The sequence below is a fragment of the Artemia franciscana genome, chromosome 9, assembly GCF_032884065.1.
Source record: "Artemia franciscana chromosome 9, ASM3288406v1, whole genome shotgun sequence".
In the NCBI taxonomy this organism is placed as follows: Eukaryota; Metazoa; Arthropoda; class Branchiopoda; order Anostraca; family Artemiidae; genus Artemia; species Artemia franciscana.
Window position 1 is genome coordinate 23,079,170 of NC_088871.1, and position 17,955 is coordinate 23,097,124.

The following is a 17,955-nucleotide window of genomic DNA, read 5'->3' on the forward strand; positions in this document are numbered from 1 at the left end:
TCTCTGCTAAAAAAAGAATTCCGGAAATTCAAGTGCAATTGCCTTTTCCATCCCATTTTAAAACTTATTTCATAGATAACTTTCTCCAATACTGATTATTTAAGTTACTTTCATCATTCGAGTTATTTCGATTATTAAGATAAGAAATTTTTGTTATCAGTTTTGTTTTTGTTAAGCTTGCTTTGCATTCCCTAGTTTATAAAAGCAGTTTTAGAAGTACTTTAAAGGCGTTAAAGGGTTATAATGAAGAAATTCCGAACCAGCGGTAGCTTGGAGCTAAAAGGAAAATATATTTTTTTTTAAGGAAATAGTATTATCTTTCCTGGGAAAAACAAGAATACCAGCTGTGTGTAAAAAGGAAAAATACATGTATAGCACTACGCATGCCTGCTGTACGTACGTATACTTTTACGTGTACGCAAATATGTGTGTAGTAAAACGTGAAAAAGAAATTAAATAAAAAAAGCTATGTTTGTGCACAAGTAAAGAACTGTTAGGAATTAAAATATTCAACAAATACCACCTTTTGAAACCCCTGCTAACCGTATCAGGATGCGATTCGCTTAAAACACAAAAGAATTGATAACAGGTAAGATACTTGTTCTAACTGGAGATTTAAATCTGTTCCATTCTTAGCTTTCAGTCTTTCTAAGTTGTAAACGCTCTTTACGTGTATGCAATTTTTGTTTACTGAAGTTATGTGCATTGTTTTACTTTTTTGTATTCCTTATCTAAAATATGTGGCACTGTGGCAGAAATTGATTGTAAAGAAGAAGATGGTTGAAATATCTAGTTTTCTATGTTTATAAGCCTTTATGTGTTGAGTCTTTAGATCATTTACCTCTTGACTTTGGGAGAGCTCCTCCTTTTCTTCTTTTTATGGATATATAAATATAAAAACAACAAACCTGAGCGAGTATTTATTTGATAGATAAATGTAGACTTCTGTAAAACTTTTTTCGGGACAAATTGTGTCAATTGATGATCCTACTCTGGCATATCATTCCTTAAAACCCTTGTGTCGTATATTTCAGTTTCTCTGACTCCTGGTTTGGGGAAATATGAATTAGATTAATTGTATGCTCTGAAAAGAGCTGATGATAGCTGAATACCAAATTATCGAGTCCCATTTTGTAACACCTCAGTATTTTTTGCTTTCGTTTTATTTGGCTACGCGATTTTTTTTTTTTTTTGAATTATTAGAAGTTCAGTATATACATTGGTTTTATCCACCCCTATGACAAAAATACTCTTGCAAGTATGTGCTATATGTTTATTAGTATGTTATCTATGATTTTAACATAATTTAGCTTTTCAGGAACTTGGTATGTAAAAAATCAGTCCAAATATTTAATCCTTAAAATTAAAATAAACTTTTGACAGTTTCAATATACTCACTTGCTACTCTCAAACACGTACGGATAAACTTCTTGGGAGTAGGGGTACCAGCTCAAAACCGAGACTAAAATAGGTGCATCACATGCGAATAATAAATTAAAAAATGTCGAGAGAATCGCAAAAATTTCAACACTTAGTAGGGATAAAAAATCTCCTCCCCCTATGGAAATCCCTTCTCCAGAATTCTAGTATTTTTTGGTGACCAGAGAAATCCAAAGTTTTCTGTGTTTTAAAGATGGTGCGGAATCTGTTGTAACATGGAAAAAAATTATCAGGGGCTACAGCATATCTTTGGTTTATTTCTGATCGATGTCTGTTTGAATTATCTTTTACTTTAAAAACATACATTTTTTTCCATTTTATGTACTACGAAGGACCAGTGGTGCCAATTCACGAAAACGAAGGGAGGGGGCAATTTTGTCTTTTTCTACTTTGAGCGAAACCAAAAATCCATTTTTTGATGAAAATTACAAAAAGTTATTTTTCAAAATATAGGGAGAGGAGGGGGGCAAAACATATAGGAGACAAATGTTCTATCTTCCTAATTCCTTCAGAAGAACCAAAGGTGATTGTCGGTCACGAAATCTTTGTACTTTTTTTTCCAAAGTCGAAATTTGAGAGAATGTACTCCTCCCTCCCTAGCAGTAATACTCGTGTTACTCAGATTTCTCAAAAATTAACTGCTGTAAAAAAAATCTTTGGCATTGGTGCTATCATTAAAGAGTAGTACCATTTTGAATATATAAGCAAAAACAATAGTACCCCGTACTGTTCACTGAAGTGTTTTCTTAGAATCAAAAGGCGGCATAATGAAAACTCTCAAAGATAATAATGTTGGAGTATAAGCAAGATGTTTTAAAAGGCTCCCCTCTTTCACTTGTCAGTAGCAATTATTTGCAAGTTAGATACGAGATCTCATTAGGTATTGGAGACTGCGCAAAGAGGTTATATCGACTTTCCCTTTTCCTAGGAAACTTGAGATTTAGTTCAAGTCCAGTTTCTAATTATTGTTGGGACCATGCCGTCCTCCGCAGTAGGGAATAATAGAGTATATCAAGATCAAGATCATGAAAACGAAGTTGATGATGTTGCATTCTTAACAGGTCCAGTAGAACAGAGAGGCTTAAATACTTTAGATACTTTTTTTTCTTTTTTTACCAGTAAACAAATTAACTTTATCCATTTATTTTAGTAAAAGCCTAGTATGCTAATGGCAAAATTGAGATATGGTACCCTATAAGATAATTTAAGTGCTAAGTACTGTGAACTCAGTGCTGGATGATGCTTCTGAATTTATGACAAATTGGCTCTCTTGCCTAATAAAGTTAATTTCTGAATATTTTATAATTTTTATCCCTGACCGAAAAGGACAAGACTAACACTTAAAATAAAGACAGTTATCCCAAATTTCCCTGTATAAGAAGGGGTACCACCCCTCCAGCCTCCGCTTTAAATGCCAGAAATAGTTTTTCTTTATGCATAATACAATAGGCGCGAGAGGATGTTGCCTCTTGAGGGTTTAAAAATAAAGATAGTTTTAAAACGATGACATAAATTCTCCTGATGTTTTGGATTTAGCTGCTGATATGATTTTGTCAAGATTTGTGACTCTTTCTTCAGAGACATGGCCAATATTTTATTTTTTTCAGAAACCAGTCAATTCCTCATAGCGCAATTAGCTTGTCACAGGGAACAAAATATTAACAGAAAAGTTACATATTTTGAATCATTGTAGAAGCATACTCTTTTTATTACAAGTCTCCCCGCTCCCTGAAATTGAGTCTCCCCAGAATACAGGCAATTTCTATGTCTCTATGGTATGAATACCGCTAATATATTTTGTCCATTTTATTTGATTGATAGTTTTGCTTTTGACTTTGTTAGATTTTCTATCCCTTTTGGATTTTTCATTGATATTTAAATATGTATGTGAAATAAATATGTGTTATTTTAGGAGACAGAGAACATCAGCAGGCTGCAGCGAATCGAGCAGCTACTTACGAGAAGCCAATTATTGCATCATGTACTCCTAAGCAAGCAATCATTGTCTTAATTGTTGTCATTGCTTCTTCCTTTTTAATCTCAATTATAATAGCCTTTGCAAGACCAATAGGTAAGGACATAATATTATATAAAAAAAAAAACCGTTGCTATTTAAACATTTTTTCAGTAGATTTCCAAGCTTGGGCTTTATTTTCTCTTTCTCCTCCAAGAAGATCACAGTTTGGTTTTAAATTTTTACATCCATGGTTTTGTTAAATTCTTTATTCATTTTCAAATTACATTCACACTTCATTAAAATTGTTGTTAGTAACTGTCTATTACGTTTCGTTCTGCCCAGTTTTTTAATTAATGTTTGTATCTCGGAATTGTCCGATAATTAGATTGCAAGTTAGATTAGATTAACAAAGTATGATAATTAGATTCAGTCAAAATTGGAACAAGGATTGTTTTCTAGCTCCAAAAGCTGGACAGGTCTAGATTCATCTTTAGCTTCATGAACAAGTCATAATACAAACTTTGGGTGTCTTACAATTCCACCAGCACACTGTATGGAAGAGGTATTCCCTCCCTTATCCTCATTCTAAAAATTTTCTGTGAAAATTGAGTTTTAATACAAGTCGGAATGTCAGTAAATTTCTGGACATTCGGATCAGTAATAGGATTCTTGTTTTGTTTTCAAACCCCCTGGTCCGTGAAGTTTTCTTCATCTGATTTCTATGTTCACAAAAGTAAGAGCATTGTAAAACCTTAAAACAAACAATATAGCCTATTACACAGAGTGTCTGCAAAGTCTGGTAAGGCCTAAATAGGGGATTTCCCTATTTTTCATGTGTTAGTGTTACTTTGCTTTTCAGAATGAATTGTTTAGTCTTCCCTGTATGAGCGGCTTGCAACTCTGAGGGCAAGTTCACTAGGCCAAAGAACTCTAAACTTTTTGTGGGGGAGCATATAAGGTGGGCAGGAATCGAAGAGGCTGATCGAAAGTCGTTGACCAGACTATAGTTCAAACTGAAAAGGAAAAATAAAACAACAAATCAATAAAATTGCAAAATGTATCATGTACTTAGACCTTGTGACATCCTGTATATAACTAAACCTTTTGATTTCTGTGCATAATCACCTGAGCAAACCCTCTTTTCAAGTCTAATGGTGTGTTAATCTCAGTAAATTCATTCAGTGAGCTTAATAGAAGGATCTGCTTTCACAAAGTATGAACTTACAAGGGGCTGCCACCCCTAGTAACTTATCACCAGTTGTACTAGTTCAAATTTCTTCATAAAGCCATTTCTAGGTTCTGTTGACTCCTTGGGTTATATGAAATTTGGTGCCCCTCCTTCATAAAACATTCATGTAAACTATCAAATGAACAGCATAATACCCGATAAAAGTCTAGGCCATGACAATCGTCCCCTCCCCCGGGTACGGTCCTCGGGGGAGCTTGATCACGAAGCCCTCCCAACTCCATTCTAACGGCCTTGTTTATTGCAAGAGATGTTCTTCTTGCAATGATCTGTGGATATTAATTACTCCTTGGTATTTGACCCTTGATCAATTTGTTTTGACCCTTGACAGTCCAAAAGAACTCTTGAACTCTCCTAGAAATTCTTCTCCTGTCCTCAGTTTTTATCTATTTTTATAATGAATAAAAGCTGCGAGTCCCTAGCATAGTTTTTCGACAATGGAGTTGACCTAGTCTACATATCAGGGCTGACGACCGATCAAAAATCACAAGGTGTCACTACAAGAAAGAGCCGTCACTAGGAAGGAATATAAATTATTAAACGAGTGATTAACTGCTAGGGTGGGCAAGTGGCAACCCTATCTATCACCTCTGGCTGATCGATTCTTTTCACGTCATTATTTAGTCCTGCATGGATGAAATCAATTTTTATCTTGCAAGGGGACAGGTTGTGCTTTGCTTCTAGAATACCTTGCCTGATTGGAAAATCAAAGTATTCAGAAAGCAATAAAGATTGGTTTATTCATGCGTATTTTTGTATTGTTTCGTTTTTAGTGCTTAGACAAGTACGTATTGAGCATGGATTTTTTTTTTTTGGCAAACAGAAACAGATGATGTGATCAGAAAACCTCGCTAGGATGCATCACAACTTGCGGTCGTCATTAATCAAAAGAGGTGCTCATGCACCAGCCGTAAGGTGGCTGAAATAGAAAATGAATTTTTTTATCTTCAGTAACCTGTTTTGCATTTCACTAACTATAACTTTACCAACTAATGCTTTTAAATCTCTTTAAATATTTAAATGTCGTGTCTTTAAAAATTAATACGAGATGGAGATTTTCAACTTGTAAAAGGTTATGTTTTATTTTTTATCAAACAGTTCATGGTTATCAACGGTAAGTATATAGCAGCGTGTGTCATTAATAACCAAAACTTTAAAAAACCGGGAATTTCGTTGTGAAAATTTGCATGAAAAGAGACATATTTGCTTATTCCAAGTATGTAAATTTCCCCACGTTTAAAGTTACCAAACATAATTTATTATCATAAAATTCACATTGATTTTGAAGAAGACAGGGAAAAGGCCCGAAAAAGAGTAATCTAGATGAAAAAAAAAGGTTCTTCCTTGGCCCTTCATCCAGGAAGTGCAATGGGGGGATGGGGGCCATCCATCCTGTGCTTTCGCACACCCTTCCTGTTTACCTTCCCCAGATTTCTCCAGGTACCCATTTAGAGCTGGGTCGATTCTGGCTAAGCTTACAGAGTCACGCCACTGACCCCCGTCCCAAACTGAAGAATTGGGTACACTGGGATTCGAACCCGCGTCCTCTCAGACAAGGGATACCGAATCCAGCGCACCAATCCACTCGGCCAGGACGGCTTCTAGATGGACAATCTAGATGATAATTACATCATCAAATTGAATATGTCTGGGACCCTAGTCCTAAAGTGGAAATTTCAAACCCCTATCTATAAATACATGAAACTTTGTATTTTTTCAGCAAATGATGGTCACATATGGACAGAAATACAAAGGATGGTTATCACAATTTTTTTCTAACCGTCATTTTCTAAGACCTGTCTGGCATTTTAATGGCTGGGCCTTGAGGGTATGTCACAGACTGGTTATTCATTAGTACAGACGGATATGCCTCCGTTCGGTGTCGTAAGGGTCGGAACTTGATGGTATGTCAAAGACCATTCATTCAGTAATACTAACGGTTGTATGTCCTAAATAGTAGTACTATAAGGTTACTAAATAGGGTACTATAATGGTTGGACCTTGATTGTATATAAAGGTCCGACGTCAAAAGGTCAAAGTGCTTTGACATTCAAAAGAATGACTGCGGCCACAGATTCGACTAAAATAGACTTCTTAGTGCGAGTTCTTTTAGTTTCATCTTTGTCGGCTATGATAATTTATAAAAATAAATTAGATTTCCCCTTGGGATCTACTTGCTAAAAGTGTATGCAACCTTGAATAATGATATAGAAGCTCCACTTTAAAATGAAAAAAAGACCGTCTGTACTGCATTGAAATGGGATCAAACAGTTCGTGGTAACGAACTGTAGTAAGGAGCGACCCGGCTCAATAGTAACCAAAACTCTAAAAAAAAAAGGAATATTGATATCAATAGCTACACCAAAAGAATAACATTTAAATGCTGATTTCAAATATAAAGTTTCATCAAATTTAGTCTTACCGATCAAAGGTTACGAGCCTGTGAAAATTTGCCTTATTTTGGAAAATAGGGGAAAGCATCCCCTAAAAGTCATAGAATCTTAATGAAAATCACACCGTCAGATTCTTCGTATCAGAGAACCCTACTGTGGAAGTTTCAAGCTCCTATCTACAAAAATGTGGAATTTTGTATTTTTTACCAGAAGGCAGATCACTGGTGCGTGTTTATTTATTTGTTTCGTTTTTTTTTTTTTTTTCCGTGAGTGATCGTATCAACCCAGTGGTCCTAGAATGTTGCAAGAGGGCTCATTCTAACGGAAATTAAAAGTTCTAGTGCCCTTTTTAAGTGACCAAAAAAATGGAGGGCACCTAGGCCCCTCCCACGCTAATGATTTTCCCAAAGTCACCGGATCAAAATTCGGAGATAGCCGTTTTATTCAGAATAGTCGAAAAACCTTATAACTATGTCCTTGGTGACGACTTACTCCCCCACAGTCCCCGTGGGAGGGGCTACAAATTACAAACTTTGACCAGTGCTTACATATAGTAATGGTTATTGGGAAGTGTACAGACGTTTTCCGGGGGATTTTTTTGGTTGTGAGGGAGGGGCTTAGAAGAGGGGGACATGTTGGGGAAACTTTCCTTGGAGGAATTTGTCATGGGGGAAGAAAATTTCCATGAACGGAGCGGAGAATTTTCTAGCATTATTTTAAAAAAACAATGAAAAAATAAATATGAAAAAGTTTTTTTTCAACTGAAAGTAAGGAGCAGCATTAAAACTTAAAACGAATAGAAATTATTACGCATATGAGGGGGTCACCTCCTCCTAATACCTTGCTCTTTGCGCTATAGTATTTTTAGTAATCTCAAGTACTTATTCTACGGCCTTTGTGATTCAGGGGTCATTCTTAAGGAATTAGGACAAAATTTAAGCTTTAGTATGAAGAGCGAGGTACTGACGAGAGGGTGTACCCCCTCATATATGTTATAAAAACATGTAAATACAGAAGTTCGTTACGTAAGCTAATTTGTAAGTTAAGTACATCTTTTACTAATAAAAACGTTCGTAAAAAATTAAAATTTCTAGTTACCTTTTTAAGTAATCAAAAAATTGGAGGGCAACTAGGCCTCCTCCCCCGCTCCTTATTTTTTCAATATCATTCGATCAGAACTCTGAGAAAGCCATTTAGCCAAAAAAAAATAAATATGCAAATTTCGTTTTAATTATTCATCTTCGGAGAGCCAAAATCAAAACATGCCTTAATTCAAAAACGTTCAGAAATTAAATAAAAAAGATAAGTTTTTTTTAAACTGAAAGTAAGAAGCGACATTAAAACTTAAAACGAACAGAAATTACTTCGTATATGAAAGGAGCTGCTCCCTCATCAACACCCCCTCTTTACGCTAAAGTTTTTTACAGTTTTAAAAAGTAGAGTTGAGAGAAAGAGTCAAACTTTAGCGTAAAGAGCGGAGCGTTGATGAGGGAGCAGCCCCTTTCATATACGAAGTAATTTTTGTTCGTTTTTAAGTTTTAATGTTGCTGCTTACTTTCAGTTTTAAAAAACTTATTTTTTATTTAATAGAATTAAGAAAAGAATTAACCCAACAAGCGAGGATGTTTTTCTAAGGCTGAGTCTTTAAATTCGGGTAAAATTGTTTCTTTTTGTTTGTATTTGTTCTTCTTTTGTTACCCATGTGCTACAAATAGCCGTAGAAGACCTACGGTGTAAGGTAAGGTAGATTCATTTTTTTAGGGTGTTATACTAAAATTCCGTCTTTTTGTAGGATGTCAATACCCAGAGTTTATACCACCTCCTCTACCAAAAGGATATCGCCTGCGAAAGCCTTCGGCGAATTATCTCACAACGACGGGAGAGGCGTACCCATGGAAAGATATAAGGCTACCCAAATTTATTCGACCTCTGAAGTACAGGATACAAATAAGACCAAATTTGACGACTAGAGCATTGAAAGGTAAGTCGTGTTGTTCTGATTCAATCACTGACTGATTGTACTTTTTTTTTTGTTGTTAGAACTCCCACAAGTTTTACGATTGGCCTCAGCGGTTCCATTTTTTTGCTTTCTCTGAAAGTTTTGTTTCAGCAGTTAAGCTACATGTTGTCATTTCCGGCGGGTTTGGTACCCTTGCTTTTCATTCCTATGCCTAGTTTGGTTGGAAATTAGTTAAAACATTTGTTACTTGATCAGCGACAAAGTGGATTAGGTATACCAATAATAGTAGATTGTGAAAAAGCAAATTATAGTTTCTGAAAGCCTCTCTAAATGAAACACCAATAGAAATGAAAAATGTTCTTAAAGCGAGCGGATACCAAACTCCATATACAAGCCTCGTATGATTTTCTGCTGCCACTGTTGTTGTTTAGCTTTTGTCATTTTAAAATCATTTGCATCAGTTGATTTCTATTCTATACACTATTAGAGGCCTGAAGTTTCATGGTTGTTTGACAAAAACAGTTAAGACATTCATGCCTCGTCACAAGTCTAGTCATTGTTTTTTAAACTTCAAGAATCAAGCCCATTGGTTTAGCTAGGGGATGCGGATGAAGGGGAAGAGGGTGTATGGAAACATTTCACGTATGAAAGAAGACCTTTCAACTTATTTGCTTTCTTGGCTCATTGCGACTCTCTAAGCTTGTGTACCACTCTTTTCATCTAAAAAAAAGTATGATAATATGCATGGGAGGCATATCGCTCTTGATTATGTCATTATGTCATCGCTATTAAGATAACACTGATAAAAAATGTCAATGCAAGCCAAAATGGTTTGGCGCAGAAATCAAAGAAATCCCCCCAGACTTTCTAATGTATGTGGAGGGGAGGATGGAAAGGGAATTATATGATAGACATTTCCATAAAACCAAAGCAGCAGTATGAAAATAGATTTTATTTTATATACTCTTTAGTTTCCGTTGCATTGGGATTGACTAGCAGTGAACATTATGGAATGATTCATTTGTTTAGCATTATTCTTTGCTGACATTAAATTTAAAAAAAAATGTTTTTTTTTAACTGAAAGTAAGGAGCAAACTCGAAACGAACAGAAATTATTTTTATTTATTATTTTTTTTTTAGTACTCCACTATAATCTATTTTTGTAGATGGTGGGTGAAATGTTATTACTATTATGATTATTTGATTGAATGGTCCCTGTGTTTCAGTAGCCATTCTTAAAAATTGGGACATGCTGTCAAACTTTAGCGTAAAGAGCAAAGTATTGAAGAGAGGGCAACCCTTCATAGACAGAATAATTTCTGTTAGTTTTTAATTTTAATTCTGCTCCTTACTTTCAGTTAAAGAAAAATGTTTTTTTATTTAATTCCTGTTCGTTTTTCAAGTAATACAGGTAAATCTGGCTCTACATCTATGAAATATACCTCCCCCCCCCCTCGCAGAAAACTCCTCCGTGAAAATTTTCATCCGAAGTAAAGTACATGCTCGATCAAATTCCCTCGAGAGAGTCCCATCCCCGCTGATTCCCCCCCTCCCACGTGAAATTTCTTGCGGACGATTCAGCTTGAAAAATTATCCTTAGCATACTTTCATTTGAAAAGACTATAATCTCTAATCGGTTTCTCTATCACTCCGGAAATGCCCCTCCGTAGAAATTTTTTGGAAATCAAAACACGAGGAAAATAGCCCATAGATAATTCCCCGGAACATCTCCACATGCAAAATCGAGTTGGCAAAGATAATGTAAGACAGTTAACAAGAATTTGTATAGAAATTCTGTCAAATTCCCCCAACGTAAAATTTTCCCTAGAATTCTCCCCTCTAAAATTTCCCTCCACAAGGAAGATTCTCCAAATAAAAATCCACCCACAGCACAAAATCCCCCCGTAAAAATATCTTTATGCTTCTCAATAACAAATACTATATATAAACAATGGGTAAATTTCATAAGTCGTAGGCCTCTCCCGGCGGATTATGAGGGAGGTCATTTTACCCCTAAAGACTTTGTTATTCGATCTTCCAACTGTACTGAACAAAATGGTTATCCCAAAAAATCCTGATCAAATAACTTTGGGAAATAAACGGGAGTGGGAGAAAGGCCAGTTGCCCTCCAATTCTTTGTCCTTTTTTGTCACTTAAAAAGGGCACTAGAAATTTTAATTTGCGTTCGAATGTGCCCTCTTCTGATGTTCTAAGACCATTATTTCAATACGATCAGCCCTGGGAGAAAAAATATAAACACGCATCCATGATCTCTCTTCAGGCAAAAATAACAAAATTCAAATTTTTTTACTAATTTTACTAATTTTTACAAATTTTAATATTTTTTACTAATAAAAACGTTCGTTAAAAATTAAAAGTTCTAGTTGCCTTTTTAAGTAACCGAAAAATTGGAGGGCAACTAGGCCTCCTTCCCCACCCTTATTTCTCATAATCGTCTGATCAAAACTAAGAGAAAGCCATTTAGCCAAAAAAAAGAATTGATAGGTAAATTTCATTTTAATAACTTATGTACGGAGAGCCATAATCAAACATGCATTAACTCAAGAACGTTCAGAAATTAAATAAAAAAACTAGTTTTTTTAAACTGAAAATAAGGAGCGACTTTAAAACTTAAAACGAACAGAAATTACTCCGTATTTGAAATCGGTTGTCCCCTCCGCAATCCCTCGCTCTTTACCCTAAAGTTTGACTCTTTGCCACAATTCTACTTTTTAAAACAATTAAAAACGACGTTTTTGAATTAATGCATCTTTTGATCTTGGCTCTCCACGCATAAATAATTAAGACGAAATTTGCATATTAATTTTTTTTTGGCTAAATGGCTTTTTCATAGTTTTAAATGGGAGATTTTGAGAAAAAAGGAGCGAGAGAGGAGGCCTAGTTGCCCTCCAATTTTTTGATTACTTAAAAAGGCAACTATAACTTTTAATTTTTTACGAACGTTTTCATAAGTAAAAAATACACGTAACTTACGAATTAACTTACGTAGCGAACTTCTATATTCGTATGTTTTTATTGCGTATATGAAGGGGCTCACCCCTCGTCGATACCTCGCTCTTTACACTAAAGCTTAAATTTTGTCCCAGTACCTTAAGAATGACCCCTGAATAACAAAGACCATAGAATAAATAGTTGAAACTACTAAAAATACTTTAGCGTAAAGAGCAAGGTATTACGAGGAGGTAAACCCCTCATATGCGTAATAATTTCTGTTCGTTTTAAGTTTTAATGCTGCTCCTCACTTTCAGTAAAAAAAAACTTTTCATATTTATTTTTTCATTGTTTTTTAAATAATGCTAGAAAATCCTGCACTCCCTCCATTGAAAGTCTCTTCCCCCATGAGAAGTTCCTCCATGGAAAGATCCTCCCACGTAACTCCCCCCCTCAACTCTCCCCCCAAACCAAAAAATCCCCCTGAAAACGTCTGTACACTTCCCAGTAACCATTACTATATGTAAACACAGGTCAAAGTTTGTAACTTGCAGCCCCTCCCATGGCGACTGCGGGGGATTAAGTCGTCCCCAAAGATATAGTTATTAGGTTTTTCGATTATGGTGAATAAAATGGCTATTTTAGAATTTTGATCCGGTGACTTCGGGGAAAAATGAGCGTGGGAGGGGGCCTAGGTGCCCTCCAATTTTTTCGGTCACTTAAAAAGGGCACTAGAACTTTTAATTTTCGTTAGAATGAGCCCTTTCGCGACATTTTAGGGCACTGAGTCGATACGATCATCCCTGGGGGGGGGGGGGAAACAAGCAAAAAAACAAATAAACACGCATCCGTGATTTGTCTTCTGGCAAAAAATGCGAAATTCCATATTTTTATAGGTAGGAACTTGAAACTTCTACAATAAGGTTCTCTGATACGCTGAATCTGATGGTGTGATTTTCGTTAAGATCGTATGACTTGTAGGGGGTATTTTCCCCTATTTTCTAAAATAAGGCAAATTTTCTCATAACTTTTGACGAGAAAGACTAATCTTGATGAAACTCATATATTTGAAATCAGCATTAAAATGCGATTCTTTTGATGTAACTATTGGCATCAAAATTCCATTTTTTAGAGGTTTTGGTTACTATTGAGCCGGGTCGCTCCTTACTACAGTTTGTTACCACGAACTGTTTGATAATATATTATACATAGATCATATTTGTAGATTTTCGAAAATATCTTGGGGTGGGGCTAAAGCTCTATATATTTTCTTTATTTTCAGTGGTGGTGGACTTCCATCTATATTTTCACGAATATTTATCAGCAACTTTTTTTTTTTAGAAATCTGTCTAACAAAAAGAAAAACAGAAAAACAAACGTGATTTTAGTCTCACCAGCTGAACCAATACATAGATCAAAGTAGCAAATTATGAAAGTTTTGAAGTAGCGAACATAGCGAAATACACTGTTAGGAAAAACTAGGAATTTGTATAGTATTTAGGACTTATCCTTTTCATTGTTAGGGTGGATCCTTTGATGAAGGGGCCCGGCCACGCCTTGGAATGAAAAGTTTTTTCTGACCGAAAAGTTTTTTCTCTTCAAAAAAAGATAAAAACCTCTTAAGTAAGGATCCTCTCTCACAAAAGAAAGTTAAAAATGTAAATTTTAATAAGCTCAAGTAGTGTTACAGTAGTAGTGAAGAAATATGTGGACAAGACCTTTCTGAAATCGATTTTCATCTTCATGAAACTTCTAATAAAGTTACCAATGATTTAAACTAAATATCCCGCTGCAATTGTAAAAAAGCCTCCCCTCTTTCACTTGCAGAAATCTATCTATTGCTCTAAATACCTGCTTCCCCCTGATTCCTCCCTTCGACGTTATAAACCAAACCCAAGAGCTTTAAAAATCAAGAACTTGCCACTTGGACATCCTGGTCAATTTAATTACAGCTTTTTCAGACAAAATGGTGAAACCGTTAGCAAATCTTTTAAACCAAATTGCAACATGTGGAAAACTCCAAAAATTGTAGTGAATTTAGCATCTATACTGAAGAAATCTTATGGCTGAGTTTCATCTTCGCACGCTCCATTTATTCCAGTTGTTGCAGAAATATACGAAGGCTTTCTTTGGGACTCGTTGAAAGTTAAAATTATTACACGCACTAGCTTCATATAATTTGGTAATGTGGGCCAAACTCCTGCCATATGCACTTTGTACATACCATTTTAAGCAGCTTAGGAAAGCAAAAGGTATGGCCAAACCTTGTCTTAGTTGACCTCTAAAAAGCTTCTGACTTGGTTGACCACCACGTACTGATTCACTTACTATTGAACATCTCTTAATAAATAATATCTTACTACTGCTCCTCTTAAATAAATAAAGTACAAAAATACATTCACTGGCAACCTTCAAATTTGCCATGAAATCTCAAGGAACTTTGTTTTTGTCACTTTTATTTCTTGCAATGGTCAATTAAATTGCTAGTGAGTTCCCTCCCTCAAAGGTGAAATTATGTGAATGACAGGATGGACTCATGGAAATATTAAAAGTTACCCCTATGAAATCCTAGTCCGCGTTCAGACGAAGCTAAGGCCCAAAATATGGAAGTGAGTACTCTTAAATCAAGATCTGACTAAAACTTCCTGAAACCTCCTTTCGTTTTTTCCCTATCCCAGTCGAAATGTTACCTAAACATTTTAAACTCCTTGGTGTTACCGTTTCCAATAACCTCAAGTGTTTTTTTCAAATATCATTAAACAAGCAAATAGATGGTTCTCCCTATTTAAGCTGTTGAGCAAATGTAAACGCCCTGGGATCCCTCCCCTTCTTGTATGTTAATCCTAGTCAGGCTGTTATTGGTATATGCTTGAGCAATCTCTCATCCCCATCTTTACAGTGAAGTTAGTAACAAATCAATTCTATCCAGACGCGTTTCTTCAGGATCACCTATAAGGAGTGTAAAATCTCATCCTCCTTCCTTCTTATAGGTTCGAGCCTTACCTCCTTAAAAGAAAGAAGGATACCATTTGCTTGCACTTTACTAGGTCTTTATTTCCAATACCTACACTGAGAACATTTTTTCAAACTTTTATAACCTTGTTACACTCTTTCTCCGCTCCTTAGCCTCCTCAGTCGTCCCAGCTTCCTCGCCGACACATGCTGCTATTAAGAGGCTTCGAGTGCCATTAGGTCTTACATTGGTTGTGTCATACTTGATGTTGCCGCATTTAATTGCTTTCTTGTTAACATTGTAACCTAATTTTTTAATTTTCTTTTTGCCTCTGCGTGACTTTTCCTTGTGTATAGTTTTTGCCTTACTTTTATTTCTTTACTTGAGATTTGTTTATCACACTTCACTTGGTTACACTTTTTCTCAAAGAAAAGAAGAAATCAAATTAACTCATTTCGCTCTGCGCTGTCTAGGAAAAGTGTCCCTAGCGAATCACTTGCCAGTTTTTGGGGGAAGAGTAAATTTGTTGTTCAGTGATGCTCATTTATCTGCAAGATTTTGCCTTTTAGGACAAATGGGGATAACGTTTTACGTTACAGAAGAAACAAACTTTATAATATTACATAGCAGAAATCTGACCATCAATGAATATCTGCTAAGAGACGTTAGAGGAAAAGAACTGACAATTCGACGAAGCCATGAATGCATTGAACTACAACAGGTAGGCCGATAGAAAAATTTATAATCCTCAATGACTTTTTTTTTCTTACAAAAAATATCTCTTCGAGAATTACCTTTTAAACACCGTTTTTAACCGTAGTACAAGCATTTTAAACTCACTTTCTTAGCGCTAGTGACAAAAAAAAGTATTTAAAGGACTACTTTCATGAATTGTAATTGAAACTGCAAACAAAACATTTAGAAATGAGTCTGTATTTGCAATGAATCATCTTTTTACGCTGATTCAATATATGTCAAAGTCCATCAAGTTGAAAATTATCAATCAAAATTATTACCAAAAGAATATTTTTACATTTTTAGAAAAGATGGAAAATTCCTAAAAAAAAAATAATCCGATGCTGGTGATAGTCACACCATTAATTTCAGTGATTTTTACACTTTCAAACTGTAGTAAATGTGAAAAAAGTAGGCTTTTCTGATGGAAATAAAAAGCGAAGTTAGAACTTAAAATAAACAAAAATTACTGCTTCGCAGCTTATGTAACATATCTTGAAAAACTGTTTTAAACAAATTGACTCGTGAAATATCCCTATATTTGCGGAATCCTGAAAAACTAGCGCTTTACTGAAAAAACAAAACCGAAGCAACAAAATCGGAACAGAAACAGTAAAATTCTTAAGTGGTCTGCAGAAAATTAAAGAAGAATTCATAAAGCTCTCAGTAGTCTTTTACCAATCTTAAAATCAATAACTTCTGCGAGACGATTCTAACTCTAAAAAAAGCTGAAGAAAGCTTAGTAGCCTTCAAAGCTGATGTAGCCTTCTAGTTTTGTTAGTGGGTAGACGATTTTTGAATAATACACTTTGACGTCAACTATAATTTTGGAAGGCCTATGAATTTCTGAGACGTCTGGATATTCAAAATTTCAGAAGTTTCTATTCTGATCAACTTAAAAAATTTGGCCTAGCTGTATTGCAGTGTTAACTGTACCACATCTGCTGTCGCATTTCTGCCTATGATTCTCCTCATGTTTACATTTCCTTTTTATCTTAATATGTAATATTGTCAAATATAAAAATACGTCCATGATTAACACTTGCTACTGTATAGGGGCTACAGGACTCTCCTCTTGAGACGGGGATTAAAGTTCGAGCAGATCTGTAATAACGAGAAAATTAATATTCAACCGTAACTTTATCTCGTTATCTTGTCATTTCTTCTTATTTTACTGCTTCTTATAGTGTTTCAATTTGTTTCGCCGACAATTTAAGTACTTCATCATTAACTTCTAGTTCAAACAAATCTACGCTGCCAAGATGACTCCCCCCCCCATATAAGGTCTGCGACGACCCAACTCATACAAGTTTCCTACTCTCTTTGGGCAGGGGTTAAGTGGAAGTATATCTTCATTTTATATACCCTTTTTAAACGAGCAACTGTGTATATATGTATGCATAACTTTTCCTTGAAAACGGCTCCATATTTTGGGGGGAGGGGGATTGGTACCATTGGATTTTCTGGCCTGAAAAGACTATCTGGATAGGTCGCGAGTTTGAGAAAAGTCGTTTATAGCCGTAATTTTGGAAAAAAAAGTTATGCGAGTGTCATATTTATTTACATTTCAAGAGCATAAATTACATCATTTTACCCCCAGGATTGATCGTATCGGTTTTAGTATTTTCAACGCGTGCAAAATTACACAAAATGGCAAACGACTCTGAACAGACAAAGGAAAAGGTATGAAACAAGAAACAAACCTCAAAGATCCGAATTCAATTGAAAATACTGATTTGCCACCCTATGACTTGAAACTAAAGAATGAAGCGATGATTACGCCAATGCGTGACTTAGATATTTCAGAAGGCATAGGGATTGGAACATCCCTGGTTAATACTGAATTATATAACAACGTAATTGAAGCAAAAATATAACGACTGAGGAGAAGCTAGGAAAGAAGCATTTTTTTCCTTGCTGGAAGTTTTGTTTCTCAACCCATGATTTTTGAATGAATCAAAAAAGTTAAAGAAAAAGGCATGGAAAAATTCCTAAGACAATGATGAACAAAACTGAAGAGCAAACGAGATCTGCGGCTAGAAGACATGCGACAACAAGCATCACAATGAATCCCAAATAAAAACAATGGACGACGAAATTTGCGGTTAGAAGAGAAGAGACAGGGATGATTATAATGTGTTAATCGTCAACTGTTAATCGTCAACGTGTGAAGGAATATGTTAGATTACCTTGTGTGAGTCTGTCAAGGATAAACCGGAAGGAGGAATTAGTTGGAGGAACGGCAAATGATTGGACAGCTAAAGAAAAGTCACGGAAAGAAACATTAAAAATCACATTGAATTGATCAAGAAACTTTGA

The 17,955-nt window shown here is 35.4% G+C and overlaps 1 protein-coding gene across 3 annotated transcripts in view; it reads left to right on the forward strand.

Moving 5' to 3' along the window:
• The first annotated feature begins 206 nt into the window (after positions 1-206).
• The window catches only part of LOC136031158 (glutamyl aminopeptidase-like), a 61,288-nt gene continuing 43,539 nt past the window's right edge, over positions 207-17,955 (forward strand). Inside the window, exons 1-4 of one of the 3 annotated variants that reach the window (XM_065710492.1) lie at positions 207-589; positions 3,353-3,511; positions 8,829-9,017; positions 15,471-15,622. In XM_065710492.1, coding sequence (XP_065566564.1) covers positions 15,476-15,622 — 147 coding nt within the window. In that variant the 5' untranslated portion in view covers positions 207-589; positions 3,353-3,511; positions 8,829-9,017; positions 15,471-15,475. Of the gene's footprint in view, positions 590-2,399; positions 2,502-3,352; positions 3,512-8,828; positions 9,018-15,470; positions 15,623-17,955 lie in introns of those variants that run through there. The other 2 variants (XM_065710491.1, XM_065710490.1) reach the window with 2 other exon arrangements.